The sequence below is a fragment of the Dendropsophus ebraccatus genome, chromosome 1, assembly GCF_027789765.1.
Source record: "Dendropsophus ebraccatus isolate aDenEbr1 chromosome 1, aDenEbr1.pat, whole genome shotgun sequence".
NCBI lineage: Eukaryota > Metazoa > Chordata > Amphibia > Anura > Hylidae > Dendropsophus > Dendropsophus ebraccatus.
Genome location: NC_091454.1, coordinates 3,510,145 through 3,528,702, shown reverse-complemented (window position 1 = coordinate 3,528,702; position 18,558 = coordinate 3,510,145). Strand labels below are relative to the sequence as shown.

The window sequence follows — 18,558 nt, the reverse complement described above, 5'->3', positions numbered from 1 at the left end:
ACAGTGTAAAGGCGGAATGCTTGTGCTCACAGCTGAGGCTCTGTTACAGTGTAGTGGCGGAGGCCTTGTGCTCACAGCTGAGGCTCTGTTACAGTGTAGTGGCGGAGGGCTTGTGCTCACAGCTGAGGCTTTGTTACAGTGTAAAGGCGGAATGCTTGTGCTCACAGCTGAGGCTCTGTTACAGTGTAGTGGCGGAGGGCTTGTGCTCACAGCTGAGGCTCTGTTACAGTGTAGTGGCGGAGGGCTTGTGCTCACAGCTGAGGCTTTGTTACAGTGTAGTGGCGGAGGGCTTGTGCTCACAGCTGAGGCTCTGTTACAGTGTAGTGGCGGAGGGCTTGTGCTCACAGCTGAGGCTCTGTTACAGTGTAGTGGCGGAGGCCTTGTGCTCACAGCTGAGGCTCTGTTACAGTGTAGTGGCGGAGGGCTTGTGCTCACAGCTGAGGCTCTGTTACAGTGTAGTGGCGGAGGGCTTGTGCTCACAGCTGAGGCTTTGTTACAGTGTAGTGGCGGAGGGCTTGTGCTCACAGCTGAGGCTCTGTTACAGTGTAGTGGCGGAGGGCTTGTGCTCACAGCTGAGGCTCTGTTACAGTGTAGTGGCGGAGGGCTGGTGCTCACAGCTGAGGCTCTGTTACAGTGTAGTGGCGGAGGGCTTGTGCTCACAGCTGAGGCTCTGTTACAGTGTAGTGGCGGAGGGCTGGTGCTCACAGCTGAGGCTCTGTTACAGTGTAGTGGCGGAGGGCTTGTGCTCACAGCTGAGGCTTTGTTACAGTGTAAAGGCAGAATGCTTGTGCTCACAGCTGAGGCTCTGTTACAGTGTAGTGGCGGAGGGCTTGTGCTCACAGCTGAGGCTTTGTTACAGTGTAGTGGCGGAGGGCTTGTGCTCACAGCTGAGGCTCTGTTACAGTGTAGTGGCAAAGGGCTTGTCCTCACAGCTGAGGCTCTGTTACAGTGTAGTGGCGGAGGCCTTGTGCTCACAGCTGAGGCTTTGTTACAGTGTAAAGGCGGAATGCTTGTGCTCACAGCTGAGGCTCTGTTACAGTGTAGTGGCGGAGGGCTTGTGCTCACAGCTGAGGCTTTGTTACAGTGTAGTGGCGGAGGGCTTGTGCTCACAGCTGAGGCTCTGTTACAGTGTAGTGGCGGAGGCCTTGTTACCGAGGGGAGGGGGTCCCCTGGAGGGGCTTCTGTCAGTCACTGGATCCTAAGACGCTGCTGACATACCTGAGATTCCTTAGATCGGCCAGGCAGCTGCATCCTCCCTCCTCCTCCACACCTCCCCACATTGCTTCTGGACCCCAGCCTAAAGCCCCCCAGATGCCACATCTCTGTATTCTCCCACAATCCCCCGCTTTATAGGAAACTAAAGAACTGTTCATCCTGAGCTTCCTGGTTGATGGATAGAACACCAGGAGTACAGTGAGGACTGACACGGACAGTGGTAAGATATAGTCCGGGGGAGGGTCACACTGTAGTAGTGGTGATGGGGGCCTGGTGTCTGGGACTTGTAGTTCCACAGGGTGTTAGTGATAAATGTTTCCGGGAGGGGGAGGGTGATGAGTGGTAGCGGCTGGTTCCAGCTTTTGTCCTGGGAGCTGACACTCTCACAGATGCCGCCTCCTCAGGTTTACTCAGCAGCGGTGGGAATCGCACCTTGGGCAGGGACACCAGGCTGTGGCTCCTCTCACCCTCCTGACACATTCCCCAGTCTACAGGGGGGCAGCAAATGCTGCTGCAGGGGGCCAGACCCCTGACACATTGTAACAGAGGGGCGCAATATATTATCACCTGTAAGAATCCTAGTATGTGCAGCCATGTGCAGGGGGACTACAAGTCCAGGAGTCACATGACTAGTGGGTGAAGGGTCTCATTAACCATTTGTGTCCTGGGAGGTCGTCTGCTGCATCCTAGTGACTCCCTAATCCAAGCAAAGCGCGATCACTGATCCGGGGACACGGTTATCACATTACCAGGTGTGGACGCCGGCTGCTAATCCTCTTACTGCCAGTGCCTGTTACATAGGACTGCAGGGGACTCCCACCAGAGTTGTTATTGTGTTACATAGGACTGCAGGTGACATCTACTACATTATCTGAACTCAGAGAGATATCACTGTGTTATCTGTGCTGTTACATAGGACTGCAGGTGACTACTACATTATCTGTACTCAGAGATATCACTGTGTTATCTGTGCTGTTACATAGGACTGCAGGTGACATCTACTACATTATCTGTACTCAGAGATATCACTGTGTTATCTGTGCTGTTACATAGGACTGCAGGTGACTATTACATTATCTGTACTCAGATATCACTGTTATCTGTGGTGTTACATAGGACTGCAGGTGATTACTACATTATCTGTACTCAGAGATATCACTGTGTTATCTGTGCTGTTACATAGGACTGCATGTGACTACTACATTATCTGTACTCAGAGATATCACTGTGTTATCTGTGCTGTTACATAGGACTGCTCGTGACTACTACATTATCTGTACTCAGAGATATCACTGTGTTATCTGTGCTGTTACATAGGACTGCAGGTGACTACTACATTATCTGTACTCAGAGATATCACTGTGTTATCTGTGCTGTTACATAGGACTGCAGGTGACTACTACATTATCTGTACTCAGAAATATCACTGTGTTATCTGTGCTGTTACATAGGACTGCAGGTGACTACTACATTATCTGTACTCAGAGATATCACTGTGTTATCAGTGCTGTTACATAGGACTGCAGGTGACTACTACATTATCTGTACTCAGAGATATCACTGTGTTATTTGTGGTGTTACATAGGACTGCAGGTGACTACTACATTATCTGTACTCTGAGACATATCACTGTGTGTTACATAGAACATAGTCAACTCTGCTGTGTCAATATATATGTAGATACCTGTACAGTTGTGCAGTTGCTGGATTATAAATATTGATACTATTTCTGATACTTTGTATCCATAGAGCGCACCTTAATTGTTGTCTATTATTCTATTATTAGCTCTGAGCCGTGAGGTCTGTACACGGTTGTCTGGCTGAGAGGTCTGTGCACGGTTGTCTGGCTGAGAGGTCTGTGCACGGTTGTCTGGCTGTGAGGTCTGTGCACGGTTGTCTGGCTGTGAGGTCTGTGCACGGTTGTCTGGCTGAGAGGTCTGTGCACGGTTGTCTGGCTGTGAGGTCTGTGCACGGTTGTCTTGGTATGATCTTAAAGTTTCTGTTTATTGACAGCAAGCAGAGACTAATGGTACTTTTACAGGGTGTGATAATTCGCCCAATCGCACGATTAACGATATTGAATGAACGATGTTTTTTTTCTAACGATCAGCGTTTAGACTGAACGATACATCGTACGGAAAATTCGCTATGCGATCGTTTTGCGATCGTTTAAGCCTATCTCACACATAGGGGAAATCGTTGAAAGAATGTTTACACTGAACAATCTGCGAATTTTTTGCGAACGATCTACGATGATTTGTGAACATGTTGAAAGATCAAAATGAACGATTTTTTGCTCGTCGTTTGATCGTTCGCTGCGTTTACACGTACGATTATCGTTCGAATTTGACCGTTATCGTGCAAAAACGAACGATCAATCGTCCCGTGTAAAAGTACCATAAGAATGATGAGAATTTGCAGCCCTGGATGGTTTGTTACAATGTATCAGTGCAAGTAGAAGTTCTGGATTACTGGGAGGATCTGCAGTGTTTAGTTCATAGCGGATTCTCTGCACTGATACATTGTAACAAACCATCAGCTGTGAGCAGTGGACAGGATGTGTTGTAGCGTCAGGATGACCAGTGTTTCTATTCACTGATACAAGCGGAGTCCCAGGAAACTGGGAAGAATTGCAGCAAAAAAAGTTTCTTAAAAGTTGCAGAACTTTTCATTTTGCGGTAAAAACTGTTCCCCGTGCTTAATCCTGGTGATTGTGAAGTGACCGGCATGGTCTCCGCCCGCACGCCGTCCCGCTCTCTATAGAACCCCAGACAATTATTCTTCTGCAGATTTTATCTACTTAGAAAATTAAATTTTCCAGATCAAGGTTTGTGATTTCCCCCCCCCCCCCCCCCCCCCCACACACTCTTTTCCGCGTCCCGGCATTTGGCTAACCCAGATTCGGCGGTGGCGGCGGCAGCATTGTACGTGAATGGCGCTTCCTCCCCGGGGGCGGCCTCCAGTGGATAATGTTTTATAGGTGAAATTTCTCATTTCAGGAGCCAAGAAGAATGCGCTATTAGTTGATTATTCTCCTAACAAACAAGCCGTGTTCTGTCGCTACCTGCCTGGTCATTGTTCCTCGCCGCGTTCGCTTTGCAGTGGTATTTGGACGGATTCCTGCTCGCTTTAAGCACAAAAAGCCATTTCTGTTACAATGGACCCTAACAACACAATGACGGCATTAAGGATTTATGTGGAGGATTCATTATTTTCTCCTCTTTTGTTCCTTCCAGGATGTCTTCCAAGCGACCAGCCTCTCCGTATGGGGAAGCAGATGGAGAGGTAGCCATGGTGACGAGCCGGCAGAAAATGGAAGACGACGAGAGCGGAGGCCTCGCAGCCTTTCACCTTCCCCTGCACGCCACTTTCCCCACTAAGTCTCCGTCCGAGGAGTTTCAGGCGGTTTCCCTGCTGACGCAAGACGCCTGCGGCGACCACCGGAGTCCCACGTACCAACACAACTCAATGGTAGGTGGCGCCTCCAGCCGCAAGCCTCAGGATTCTAGACGTGTGCATGCTAGATGTGGGAGGAGCTCTGCCAAGAAACCCCGCCCCCGAGGGCCAACAAGTTGTTATCGTCAAGAAAAAAACAGTCAGGAGTTGTCCCTTATTAATAAAGCGTCCGCATTGAAAAGTTCTGCAACTTTCCAATATATGTTGTGGTGCCATTCCCCTCCCGCTGTAAGATCTCTGCTTGGTGTCAGTAAATCGGACCAGGGAGAGTCATACTTGTTAATCTTGTACTTACGAAGATGAGGGTTTTGTTACACTGTCTCAGTGCAGAAAATGTGTTAGGTATTAGGGAGGCACACTGATACACTGTAACCAGTCCTGCAGCTGTGTGATAGGTATTAGGGGGGCACACTGATACACTGTAACCAGTCCTGCAGCTGTGTGATAGGTATTAGGGGGGCACACTGATACACTGTAACCAGTCCTGTGCTGTGTTATAGGTATTAGGGGGGCACACTGATACACTGTAACCAGTCCTGCAGCTGTGTGATAGGTATTAGGGGGGCACACTGATACACTGTAACCAGTCCTGCAGCTGTGTGATAGGTATTAGGGGGGCACACTGATACACTGTAACCAGTCCTGCAGCTGTGTGATAGGTATTAGGGAGGCACACTGATACACTGTAACCAGTCCTGCAGCTGTGTGATAGGTATTAGGGGGGCACACTGATACACTGTAACCAGTCCTGCAGCTGTGTGATAGGTATTAGGGGGGCACACTGATACACTGTAACCAGTCCTGTGCTGTGTGATAGGTATTAGGGGGGGGCACACTGATACACTGTAACCAGTCCTGCAGCTGTGTGATAGGTATTAGGGGGGCACACTGATACACTGTAACCAGTCCTGCAGCTGTGTGATAGGTATTAGGGGGGCACACTGATACACTGTAACCAGTCCTGCAGCTGTGTGATAGGTATTAGGGGGGCACACTGATACACTGTAACCAGTCCTGCAGCTGTGTGATAGGTATTAGGGGGGCACACTGATACACTGTAACCAGTCCTGCAGCTGTGTGATAGGTATTAGGGGGGCACACTGATACACTGTAACCAGTCCTGCAGCTGTGTGATAGGTATTAGGGGGGCACACTGATACACTGTAACCAGTCCTGTGCTGTGAGATAGGTATTAGGGGGGCACACTGATACACTGTAACCAGTCCTGCAGCTGTGTGATAGGTATTAGGGAGGCACACTGATACACTGTAACCAGTCCTGCAGCTGTGTGATAGGTTTTAGGGGGGCACACTGATACACTGTAACCAGTCCTGCAGCTGTGTGATAGGTATAAGGGGGGCACTGATACACTGTAACCAGTCCTGCAGCTGTGTGATAGGTATTAGGGGGGCACACTGATACACTGTAACCAGTCCTGCAGCTGTGTGATAGGTATAAGGGGGGCACTGATACACTGTAACCAGTCCTGCAGCTGTGAGATAGGTATTAGGGGGGCACACTGATACACTGTAACCAGTCCTGTGCTGTGAGATAGGTATAAGGGGGGCACTGATACACTGTAACCAGTCCTGCAGCTGTGTGATAGCTATAAGGGGGGCGCACTGATACACTGTAACCAGTCCTGTGCTGTGTGATAGGTATTAGGGGGGCACACTGATACACTGTAACCAGTATTGCAGCTTTACTTTACTTTGACAGAACTTTGTATTATGTAAACAGGACTCCGCCCTTTTAAGTAGGAATGGACAGACCACTGAGAGAGCGCTGACGTGATCTAGAGCTGAGACCTTTGGTGTCACCTGGTATAGTGTAACTTTTGCACAGACACGTGACTTCAGAGCGAGGTTTCGTGACAGTGTCTCTGAGGATTTCCTGCCGTCCTCACCATTGCCGCCGTATCAATCAGTGATCGGTGCTATTACCGTAATTCAGCACCGCGGAAACGCTTGTTAATTGAGATGAAAGCTGCGGCCACCAGCGAAAGAAGCCATTGTTGTGGGGTTAAGGCAGCGGCCTTGTGTGATTACTTGTCGGAGCGGCGTTCTCCGTTCTCCAGCGTGGCAAATAGATTTGCAGGGATTGTGTTAATGCGGGCTTACACACCATATGTGCAGTGTGCCGCCTAAGTCCCTACATGGGATTTCACACATTTTATCTTCAAACTCATGTTTCTGAGACAGATAGGCACGCTAGTTTACCGACCACCGCCGACGATGAGGACTCGCCACAGCACAGCTTTAACTTCCTTAGCCTGTTACACTGTGTCAGGGCGTCATATCATACTCTGCCAGCACAATGCCACATAAAAGCCGCAATATAATCCCAGGATTTCAGCTGATCCGATACAGGGCGATCAGAAACCAACTGCTCAGATATTAGCCTGTCAGCTGTGATCTGCGTCAAGATGCTTGTACTTTAAGTGTCAGAGCGATTAACACAGCGCAAAAATCATACCATCGTGTCAAGGTTACGGGATAACACCGCTTATAACAGCTATTAACTTCTCCCGCTATGTGCAGTTTAAATTATACGATAATGCCCTATATAACTATTGTAGTACTGTTTCTATATACAAGACTATAACTACTATAATCAGCACAAGCCATTGAGGAAGTAAAGACCAGCGGCACTCACCGGGTTGATGCAGTGATGATGATTTATTGGTAAGATGTCATCTTGCAGATAAGCTCAGGGCAGGGGGAGACAGGTCCAGAGGTGCTGTGCACCTCTGGACCTGTCTCCCCCTGCCCTGAGCTTATCTGCAAGATGACATCTTACCAATAAATCATCATCACTGCATCAACCCGGTGAGTGCCGCTGGTCTTTACTTCCTCAATGGCTTGTGCTGATTAAATGAATTGCTTTCTCATTTACGCTGAGCACCACTGTGATGCATGAATGTCACTGAGATTACTCAGTCAACAAAGACTACAACGCTCCTCATCTCACAAAGTCACTTAACCTGAATACACAAACAGCTCCATACTAATTACGGGTTACTGATAGTGCCAACACATCTATTTGCTTGTGCCTATAACTACTATAATACTGCCCCCTGTATACAGGAAAATAACTACTATAATACTGCTCCTATATACAGGAATATAACTACTATAATACTGCCCCCTGTATACAGGAAAATAACTACTATAATACTGCTCCTATATACAGGGATATAACTACTATAATACTGCTCCTATATACAGGAATATAACTACTATAATACTGCTCCTATATACAGGAATATACTACTATAATACTGCTCCTATATACAGGAAAATAAGTACTATAATACTGCTCCTATTATACAGGAATATAACTACTATAATACTGCTCCTATATACAGGAATATAACTACTATAATACTGCCCCCTATATACAGGAATATAACTACTATAATACTGCCCCTATATACCGGAATATAACTACTATAATACTGCCCCTATATACCGGAATATAACTACTATAATACTGCCCCTATATACCTGAATATAACTACTATAATACTGCTCCTATATACAGGAATATAACTACTATAATACTGCCCCCTATATACAGGAATATAACTACTATAATACTGCCCCTATATACCTGAATATAACTACTATAATACTGCCCCTATATACAGGGATATAATTACTATAATACTGCCTCCTATATACAGGGATATAACTACTATAATACTACTCCTATATACAGGGATATAACTACTATAATACTGCTCCTATATACAGGAATATACTACTTTAATACTGCTCCCTATATACAGGGATATAACTACTATAATACTGCTCCTATATACAGGAATATAACTACTATAATACTGCCCCTATATACAGGGATATAACTACTATAATACTGCTCCTATATACAGGGATATAACTACTATAATACTGCCCCTATATACAGGGATATAACTACTATAATACTGCTCCTATATACAGGGATATAACTACTATAATACTGCTCCTATATACAGGAATATAACTACTATAATACTGCTCCTATATACAGGAATATACTACTATAATACTGCTCCTATATACAGGAATATAACTACTATACTACTGCTCCTATATACAGGAATATAACTACTATAATACTGCTCCTATATACAGGAATATACTACTATAATACTGCTCCTATATACAGGGATATAACTACTATAATACTGCTCCTATATATAGGAATATAAGTACTATAATACTGCTCCTATATACAGGAATATAACTACTATAATACTGCTCCTATATACAGGAATATAACTACTATAATACTGCCCCCTGTGAGTGCAGCTCTGGAGGATGAGACATGATGTAACAGCAGAATAGTAAGTGCAGCTCTGGAGGATGAGACACAATGTAACAGCTGAATAGTGAGTGCAGCTCTGGAGGATGAGACAAATGATGTAACAGCAGAATAGTGAGTGCAGCTCTGGAGGATGTGACATGATGTAACAGCAGAATAGTGAGTGCAGCTCTGGAGGATGAGACCTGATGTAACAGCACAATAGTGAGTGCAGCTCTGGAGGATGAGACCTGATGTAACAGCAGAATAGTGAGTGCAGCTCTGAATGATATTAGAGATGAAGTTGAAGTAGTATCAGTAGAAGTAAGTATAGTGTGAGGTAGTGATTGGTATAAATGAGGACACCTCCATCTCCCTCCTCCCCCTCGGTGTACGGTGCTGTCAGGGATAAGAGCCCCTGGGGCCCCATCTCAGGAGCTGATTAGTGTTGTGGCCTCTTATTTCCGCACGCTTAGTGTTCCAAATCTCAGTTGCCGCCTCTTACCGCACAGCCGAGGCCGATGATACAACCGACTGCAGTCACTCGTAACCGTGAGAGGAGGCTGGTCTGCAGGGGAGTTGCATACACACTGGTTATATGGAGGAGTGTGTCAGCAGGTGTGTGTCAGTCATGGATGTAGCAGAGCTGTTTGTCAGTCATGGAAGTAGTAGAGCTGTGTGTGTCAGTCATGGATGTAGCAGAGCTGTGTGTGTCAGTCATGGATGTAGCAGAGCTGTGTGTGTCAGTCATGGATGTAGCAGAGCTGTTTGTCAGTCATGGATGTAGCAGAGCTGTTTGTCAGTCATGAATGTAGCAGAGCTGTTTGTCAGTCATGGATGTAGTAGAGCTGTGTGTGTCAGTCATGGATGTAGCAGAGCTGTGTGTGTCAGTCATGGATGTAGCAGAGCTGTTTGTCAGTCATGGATGTAGTAGAGCTGTGTGTGTCAGTCATGGATGTAGCAGAGCTGTTTGTCAGTCATGGATGTAGTAGAGCTGTGTGTGTCAGTCATGGATGTAGCAGAGCTGTGTGTGTCAGTCATGGATGTAGCAGAGCTGTGTGTGTCAGTCATGGATGTAGCAGAGCTGTGTGTGTCAGTCATGGATGTAGCAGAGCTGTTTGTCAGTCATGGATGTAGTAGAGCTGTGTGTGTCAGTCATGGATGTAGTAGAGCTGTGTGTGTCAGTCATGGATGTAGCAGAGCTGTGTGTGTCAGTCATGGATGTAGCAGAGCTGTGTGTGTCAGTCATGGATGTAGCAGAGCTGTGTGTGTCAGTCATGGATGTAGCAGAGCTGTTTGTCAGTCATGGATGTAGTAGAGCTGTGTGTGTCCGTCATGGATGTAGTAGAGCTGTGTGTGTGTCGGTCATGGATGCAGTAGAGAAGTGTGTGTCATCCAGCTCTCCCGTACCCCTGACCACCCGGCTGTAGCCGGCTCTGAAGGAGTTGGGTTTACGGTGAGTTTTCGGCTGCTGACAGGAGAGGACAAGTGAAGGATTCGTGGTGGGGGCGCTGCGGCGTTCAGACATGAAGCAGCCGCTGTGTCACCCGCTCTTTCATGTGTAGTCAGGAATCCGCAGCGGGAAGTTTCTTCTCTTCTCTTTGGAGGATCTTGATGATTCCGCCGCGGGTCATTGGTGATCACCGCGTCCTTCGCTTCCATTACTTGCCCGGCTGAGCTATTACGCCGCTCGCCTCCAGCGCTCTTTTAATTTGGAAGAGCAAATGAGCGCGTGTTCCGGGGAGCGGGGGTGACCGGCACAGCAGCGGAGAGGACGGATGCATGACTTCTCTCCATAGCACTCTGAGAAGTTGGAGAAAAGTTTGGAGGAAGATTCACCGATTCCTGCGCTAGAGATGTGTCTCCTGAAGGCGACTAAACTGGTGACAACCCACAGGACGGCCGCGGCCGCTCCCACAGAGCGGTTGTCACCCTCCCTTACAGCACCATGTGGTGGCGATAATAAAGTGTATAATATTATGCTGATGGAGATGATGAGGGTTATTGTCAGGCTGCTGATTGTTGTGAAGATGATGGCTGGGCTCATAGTTATTAATAGGGAAGATGCGGGTAATGATGAGGGTTGTGGTCACGCTGATGTAGAGGAGGTGGTGGTGGTGATGGTGGTAGTATTAGTTATACAGTAGTAGCTATAATTGATTATGTTGATGGAGGTAGTAGTTATATAATAGCTATAATTGATGATGGTGGTGGTAGTAGTAGCTATATACCAGTAGCTATAATTGGTGATGATGATGGTAGTAGTTATATAATAGTAGCTATAATTGGTGATTTTGGTAGTAGTTATATACCAGTAGCTATAATTGGTGATGATGATGGTGGTAGTAGTTATATACTAGTAGCTATAATTGATTATGATGATGGTGGAGTTAGTTATATACTAGTAGTTATTATTGATAATGATAGAGGTGGTAGTTACATACTAGTAGTTATTGATGGTGGTAGTAGTAGTTATATACTAGTAGTTATTGATGGTGGTGGTAGTAGTATATACTAGTAGTTATTATTGATGATGATGGTGGTGGTTGTAGTAGTTATATACTAGCAGTTATTATTGACAATGATGATGATGGGTGTAGTAATAGTTATATACTAGTAGTTATTGATGATGATGGTGGTAGTAGTTATATACTAGTAGTTATTGATGATGCTGGTGGAGGTAGTAGTTATATACTAGTAGTTATTGATGATGATGGTGGTAGTAGTTATATACTAGTAGTTATAATTGATGATGGTGGTAGTAGTAGTAGTTATATACTAGTAGTTATAATTGATGATGCTGGTGGTGGTAGTAGTAGTAGTAGTTATATACTAGTAGTTATAATTGATGATGATGGTGGTGGTAGTAGTAGTAGTACTTATATACTAGTAGTTATAATTGATGATGGTGGTGGTAGTAGTTATATACTAGTAGTTATAATTGTTGTTGGTGGTAGTAGTTATATACTAGTAGTTATAATTGATGATGATGGTGGTAGTAGTTATATACTAGTAGTTATAATTGATGATGCTGGTGGAGGTAGTAGTTATATACTAGTAGTTATAATTGATGATGGTGGTGGTAGTAATTATATACTAGTAGTTATAAATGATGATGATGATTGTGGTAGTAATTATATACTAGTAGTTATAATTGATGATGATGGTGGTGGTAGTAGTTATATACTAGTAGTTATAATTGATGATGATGGTGATAATAGTTATATACTAGTAGTTATAAATGATGATGATGATTGTGGTAGTAATTATATACTAGTAGTTATAATTGATGATGATGATGATGGTGGTAGTTATATACTAGTAGTTATAATTGATGATGATGGTGATAATAGTTATATACTAGTAGTTATAATTGATGATGGTGGTAGTAGTTATATACTAGTAGTTATAATTGATGATGATGATTGTGGTAGTAATTATATACTAGTAGTTATAATTGATGATGATGGTGGTAATAGTTATATACTAGTAGGTATAATTGATGATGGTGGTGGTAGTAGTTATATACTAGTAGTTATAATTGATGATGGTGGTAATAGTTATATACTAGTAGGTATAATTGATGGTGGTGGTAGTAGTTATATACTAGTAGTTATAATTGATGGTGGTGGTAGTAGTTATATACTAGTAGTTATAATTGATGATGATGGTGGAGGTAGTAGTTATATACTAGTAGTTATAATTGATGAGGGTGGTAGTAGTTATATACTAGTAGTTATAATTGATGATGATGGTGGTAATAGTTATATACTAGTAGTTATAATTGATGATGATGATGGTAGTAATAGTTATATACTAGTAGTTATAATTGATGATGGTGGTAGTAGTTATATAATAGTAGTTATAAACGATGATGATGATGGTGGTAGTAGTTATATACGAGTAGTTATAATTGATGATGCTGGTGGTAATAGTTATATACTAGTAGTTATAATTGATGATGATGGTAGTGGAGGTAGTAGTTATATACTAGTAGTTATAATTGATGATGATGGTGGTAATAGTTATATACTAGTAGTTATAATTGATGATGATGGTGGTAATAGTTATATACTAGTAGTTATAATTGATGATGATGGTGGTAATAGTTATATACTAGTAGTTATAATTGATGATGATGATTGTGGTAGTAATTATATACTAGTAGTTATATACTAGTAGTTATAATTGATCATGATGGTGGAGGTAGTAGTTATATACTAGTAGTTATAATTGATGATGGTGGTGGTAGTTATATACTAGTAGTTATAATTGATGATGATGATTGTGGTAGTAGTTATATACTAGTAGTTATAATTGATGATGGTGGTAGTAGTTATATACTAGTAGTTATAATTGATGATGGTGGTAGTAGTTATATATTAGTAGTTATAATTGATGATGGTAGTAGTTATATATTAGTAGTTATAATTGATGATGATGGTGGTAGTAGTTATATACTAGTAGTTATAATTGATGATGATGGTGGTAGTAGTTATATACTAGTAGTTATAATTGATGATGATGGTGGTAGTAGTTATATACTAGTAGTTATAATTGATGATGATGGTGGTAGTAGTTATATACGAGTAGTTATAATTGATGATGCTGGTGGAGGTAGCAGTTATTTACGAGTAGTTATAATTGATGATGATGGTGGATGTAGTAGTTATATACTAGTAGTTATAATTGATTATGATGATAGTGGAGGTAGTAGTTATATACTAGTAGTTATAATTGATGATGATGATTGTGGTAGTACTTATATACTAGTAGTTATAATTGATGATGATGGTGGTAGTAGTTATATACTAGTAGTTATAATTGATTATGATGATAGTGGAGGTAGTAGTTATATACTAGTAGTTATAATTGATGATGCTGGTGGTAGTAGTTATATACTAGTAGTTATAATTGATGATGATGATGGTGGTAGTAGTTATATACTAGTAGTTATAATTGATGATGATGATGATGATGATGATGGTGGTAGTTATATACTAGTAGTTATAATTGATGATGATGATGATGGTGGTAGTTATATACTAGTAGTTATAATTGATGATGATGATGATGGTGGTAGTTATATACTAGTAGTTATAATTGATGATGGTGGATGTAGTAGTTATATACTAGTAGTTATAATTGATGATGATGATGGTGGTAGTTATATACTAGTAGTTATAATTGATGATGGTGGATGTTGTAGTTATATACTAGTAGTTATAATTGATGATGATGATGATGGTGGTAGTTATATACTAGTAGTTATAATTGATGATGATGATGGTGGTAGTTATATACTAGTAGTTATAATTGATGATGATGGTGGATGTAGTAGTTATATACTAGTAGTTATAATTGATGATGATGGTGGTAGTAGTTATATACTAGTAGTTATAATTGATGATGATGATTGTGGTAGTAGTTATATACTAGTAGTTATAATTGATGATGATGATGATGATGGTGGTAGTTATATACTAGTAGTTATAATTGATGATGGTGGATGTAGTAGTTATATACTAGTAGTTATAATTGATGATGATGGTAGTGGTGGTAATAGTTATATACTAGTAGTTATAATTGATGATGGTGGTGGTAGTTATATACTAGTAGTTATAATTGATGATGGTGGTGGTAGTTATATACTAGTAGTTATAATTGATGATGATGGTGAAGGTAGTAGTTATATACTAGTAGTTATAATTGATGATGGTGGATGTAGTAGTTATATACTAGTAGTTATAATTGATTATGATGATAGTGGAGGTAGTAGTTATATACTAGTAGTTATAATTGATGATGGTGGTAGTGGAGGTAGTAGTTATATACTAGTAGTTATAATTGATGATGATGGTGGATGTAGTAGTTATATACTAGTAGTTATAATTGATTATGATGATAGTGAAGGTAGTAGTTATATACTAGTAGTTATAATTGATGATGGTGGTGGATGTAGTAGTTATATACTAGTAGTTATAATTGATGATGGTGGTAGTGGAGGTAGTAGTTATATACTAGTAGTTATAATTGATGATGATGGTGGATGTAGTAGTTATATACTAGTAGTTATAATTGATGATGATGATTGTGGTAGTATTTATATAGTAGTAGTTATAATTCATGATGGTGGTGGTAGTTATGTACGAGTAGTTATAATTCATGATGATGCCGACTATTGGCTCCTCTTGGTAGACATCCGTTGGCGGTGACATCTCCTCCCGGCTCGGCGTGTCTCGGCAGTGAAGGGGTTATGGATAATCTTGGCGCAGAGACCATAAAGCCTTTGAAAACGATCAGACCCAGAAGTCTCCAAATCTCAGGAAACATGAAACGCGCGGGGCTTTATGTGCCGCACTGTCAAGTCAACACGGCAGATTGAGAACTCCAAGCCGATATGGAAGCAAGAGATCAATGGATTATCCGAATACTAAACATCTTGTGGCAGGGAGGGCGGTCGGCCCCGGCGGGTAACGCGGCGCTCATATTCCTGCGGGCTCCGCGGAGCGCGCTGCCTCCTGCCTGACTGGCAGAGCAAGAGGGAGATTTACATAAGAGAACTCAGGGGCTTTGTCACGGCAATTGTATAAAGTGATATAGAGCGGGGATGGAGCGTGTCCCCGGGTGGAAGGCGGCTTACGGCCTCGCACCGCGCAGATTACGGCTTTATCTTGTCATACTAAATTAACGCGGCAGCACACAACTACACGGGGCTGACCTCTTCATCTGGAGAAGCCGCAGCCCCAAGCAGACATGCTATTTAGGAGGCTCTGCCGCTCCTTCCCGCTCTTCCCTCTGATTAATATGTATGTAGAAGCTCAGGGCGGCAAGTGTGGCCGCCACATCCGAGGGTCCCACAGACTGGACGTGATGCCACCCATGTAGCAACTCCTCTACCACTCAGGACACCGTAGGTGGCATAGGCAGTCCCATGTAATTCAAAGTAGGTGGCACCCGCAGTCCCATGTCAGACAAAGTAGGTGGCACTTGCAGCCCCATGTCAGACAAAGTAGGTGGCACCTGCAGTCCCATGTAACACAGTGACCGTTCTATATAAAATCTGAAGGCGAATAAGTCACAGAGCATGCCTACAACACTCTGCTACAGAACTTTATGGATGGTGGGAAGAGATCATGTTCCCCCTCTGACCTCTGCACAGATCATCTCTTCCCCATTCAAAACAAGTCGGCTAAGCATGTCCACAGCACCTTGCCATAGAGATCAATGAGAGATTATCAGAACTCTGCTTCACTCCCTTCCTGCGCACTCACCTCTGCCAAGATCACAAAGCATGCTCACAATCCTGTCCCATAGAAGTTTTTATTGTATGGTCACAGCTTGCCTCTTCCTCCCCCTTTGTGTAGTGTCCTCATCCCCTTTTCCTTCCTGTAGAGTAACATCTACTATAGAAGATGGACATTTCACCATCTCCCTCTTTAGCATACTTCTGTCAGATCACAGAGCATGCCCACTACACTTTCCATAAATGAAGCTGACAGCTCACCTCACCCTTCTTGCACAGGTCTTAGAGCATGCTCGCTACACTCTCTTCTAGAACTCAATAGGTGATGGGGCTGCTCAGCTACAGGATGCTCCAGTCACACCCAGAGCTGCTGTGCTCATACGTTGTCTGTAATCATGTGACTGCAGCTTTGGCTGTGACTAGAGTATGTCTCATCTCAGATCCGTACAACGATTTACAGTCCGATAGATGAATACGCCATTTACATGTGTGACTTAGAAGAGGCTCGGCGTCCGGGACGTGGGGCGGCGCGGCAGGCTTCCGGTTTTGATCAGTGACTCATTTCTGATTTGAGAATCGGCTAAATACAATGCGTTAATAGAAAGGAAGTAAACTGCGCTGTGTTAATTGAGATGCCGCTCGCATTGATCCTTTGTGGAGCGAGCGCGCCGCCGTCTATGGCTCCTATATAAATCCGATGCTGAATGAGCAGGAAATCTATGAAATTAATTAGGAGAGATGGAGAGCGACTCTTGTGCGTCGGCCGCTCGCTTTGTGCGCTCGCTCTGTGTGTTACGAGAGTCTAAGTGCTCAATAGGAGCTTTTTAATTATGAGCTCCCTGTTTGATCTCGCTGCATATAATGAATGGATTTCCAGCGACTTTTGTGGAAGCGTCTCCGTGTCGCGTGACTGAATGATACCTGCTCGCTAATTCCCCCCTGATTTACATGGAGCCGCCAATGCTCCCCCCGCGACGGGCCCTCCATCTGCGTGCACAGCGGGGCCCACCATAGAAATGAATGACGACACCAGGTGAAAACTGCTTTTAATGATTTTTAATGGGATGTTCTCCTCTGTACATGTCCCAGAGCATGCACACTACACTCTCCCATAGGTAGTAGTCACCGCTCACTTCCACCCAATATCTGCACAGGACACAGCATGACCACAACACTCCACATGAAAATCAGTGGATGATGGTCAAAGCTTACAGGTATCTTTACAGGTCACAGAGCATGCACACCACACTCTCCTATAGAACTGAAGCAAACAGCTCCCCTCCATGCAATATGATTTCAGCAGGTAACACAGAGCAGGCTGACTACATTGTCATAGAAGCCTGGAGCTCATAGGACAGATTATCCTCTTCCCTTTCTTGCACAATGGTCATTCTACAGGTCACAGAGCATGCTCACTACACTTTCTCTTAGGGCAGTAGTCACAGTTCACCTCCTTCCCATCCCTGCACAGAACATAGCATGACCACAACACTCCCCATGAAAATCAGTGGATGATTATCACAGCTTAGTCCCTTACTACATAGTAATCCAAAGCATGCTTACTACACTCTCCCATAGAAGTGAAGCAAACAGCCTCCCTCTATGCTTAGTAACACGGAGCATGCTAAATACACTGTCATTGAAGCCTAGAGGTGATAGGACTGCTTACCTTCTCCCCCTTCTTGCACTATGAACTCATACAGGTCACAGAGCATGCTCACTACTCTCCCCCATAGAAGTCAGTAAGTGTTGCAAACAGTCCTCTGCACATATCACAAAGCATGCTGACTACGCTGTCATAGAAGCCTATACGTCACCACCTTTTCCTCTTTGCACTAATCACAGAGCATGCTCACAGCAATCTCCCTTGAAAGTCAATATAATAAAGCAGCTGAAGCATTATCAGGGCGTCCTCTGTTGCATTTGGGGGAGATAGCATTGATTATGCTGATCTAAGCCCGTGGTTTTTCCTGTCTGAATTTAAATGGAGTTCCCCTTTAATGGTGCGTTCACACCTACAGGATCTGCAGCTGATTTTCTGCAGCAGATTTCATTTAAATAACTGAACACAGCATCAAATCTGCTGCAGATCTGCTGCAGATCCTGTAGGTGTGAACGCACCCTAAGGAATATTTCCATCATTGCAGTATTTATATACAGTATTGCAGTATTTATATACAGTTACAGTCCAGACCATGATTCTGCAGGGTACAGCACTCTGCTCTGCTAGACCTGTCACAGTGTTGTTGGTTGGGCAGGTGAATGCAGGCTATTGCTCCCTGGTATCAGCCATTCTGTAGTGTAGTGACAGGCCGTGCGTTCTCCTCCCTGCC

General features: G+C 43.6%; 1 protein-coding gene across 4 annotated transcripts in view; it reads left to right on the top strand.

The window, feature by feature from the left end:
- The window catches only part of SOX5 (SRY-box transcription factor 5), a 269,761-nt gene that overhangs the window by 57,152 nt on the left and 194,051 nt on the right, over positions 1 to 18,558 (top strand). For 3 of the 4 annotated variants that reach the window (XM_069963898.1, XM_069963910.1, XM_069963904.1), the window contains exon 3: positions 4,452 to 4,686. In XM_069963898.1, the coding sequence (XP_069819999.1) occupies positions 4,452 to 4,686 (235 nt within the window). Of the gene's footprint in view, positions 1 to 4,451; positions 4,687 to 18,558 lie in introns of those variants that run through there. The other variant, XM_069963923.1, reaches the window with a different exon arrangement.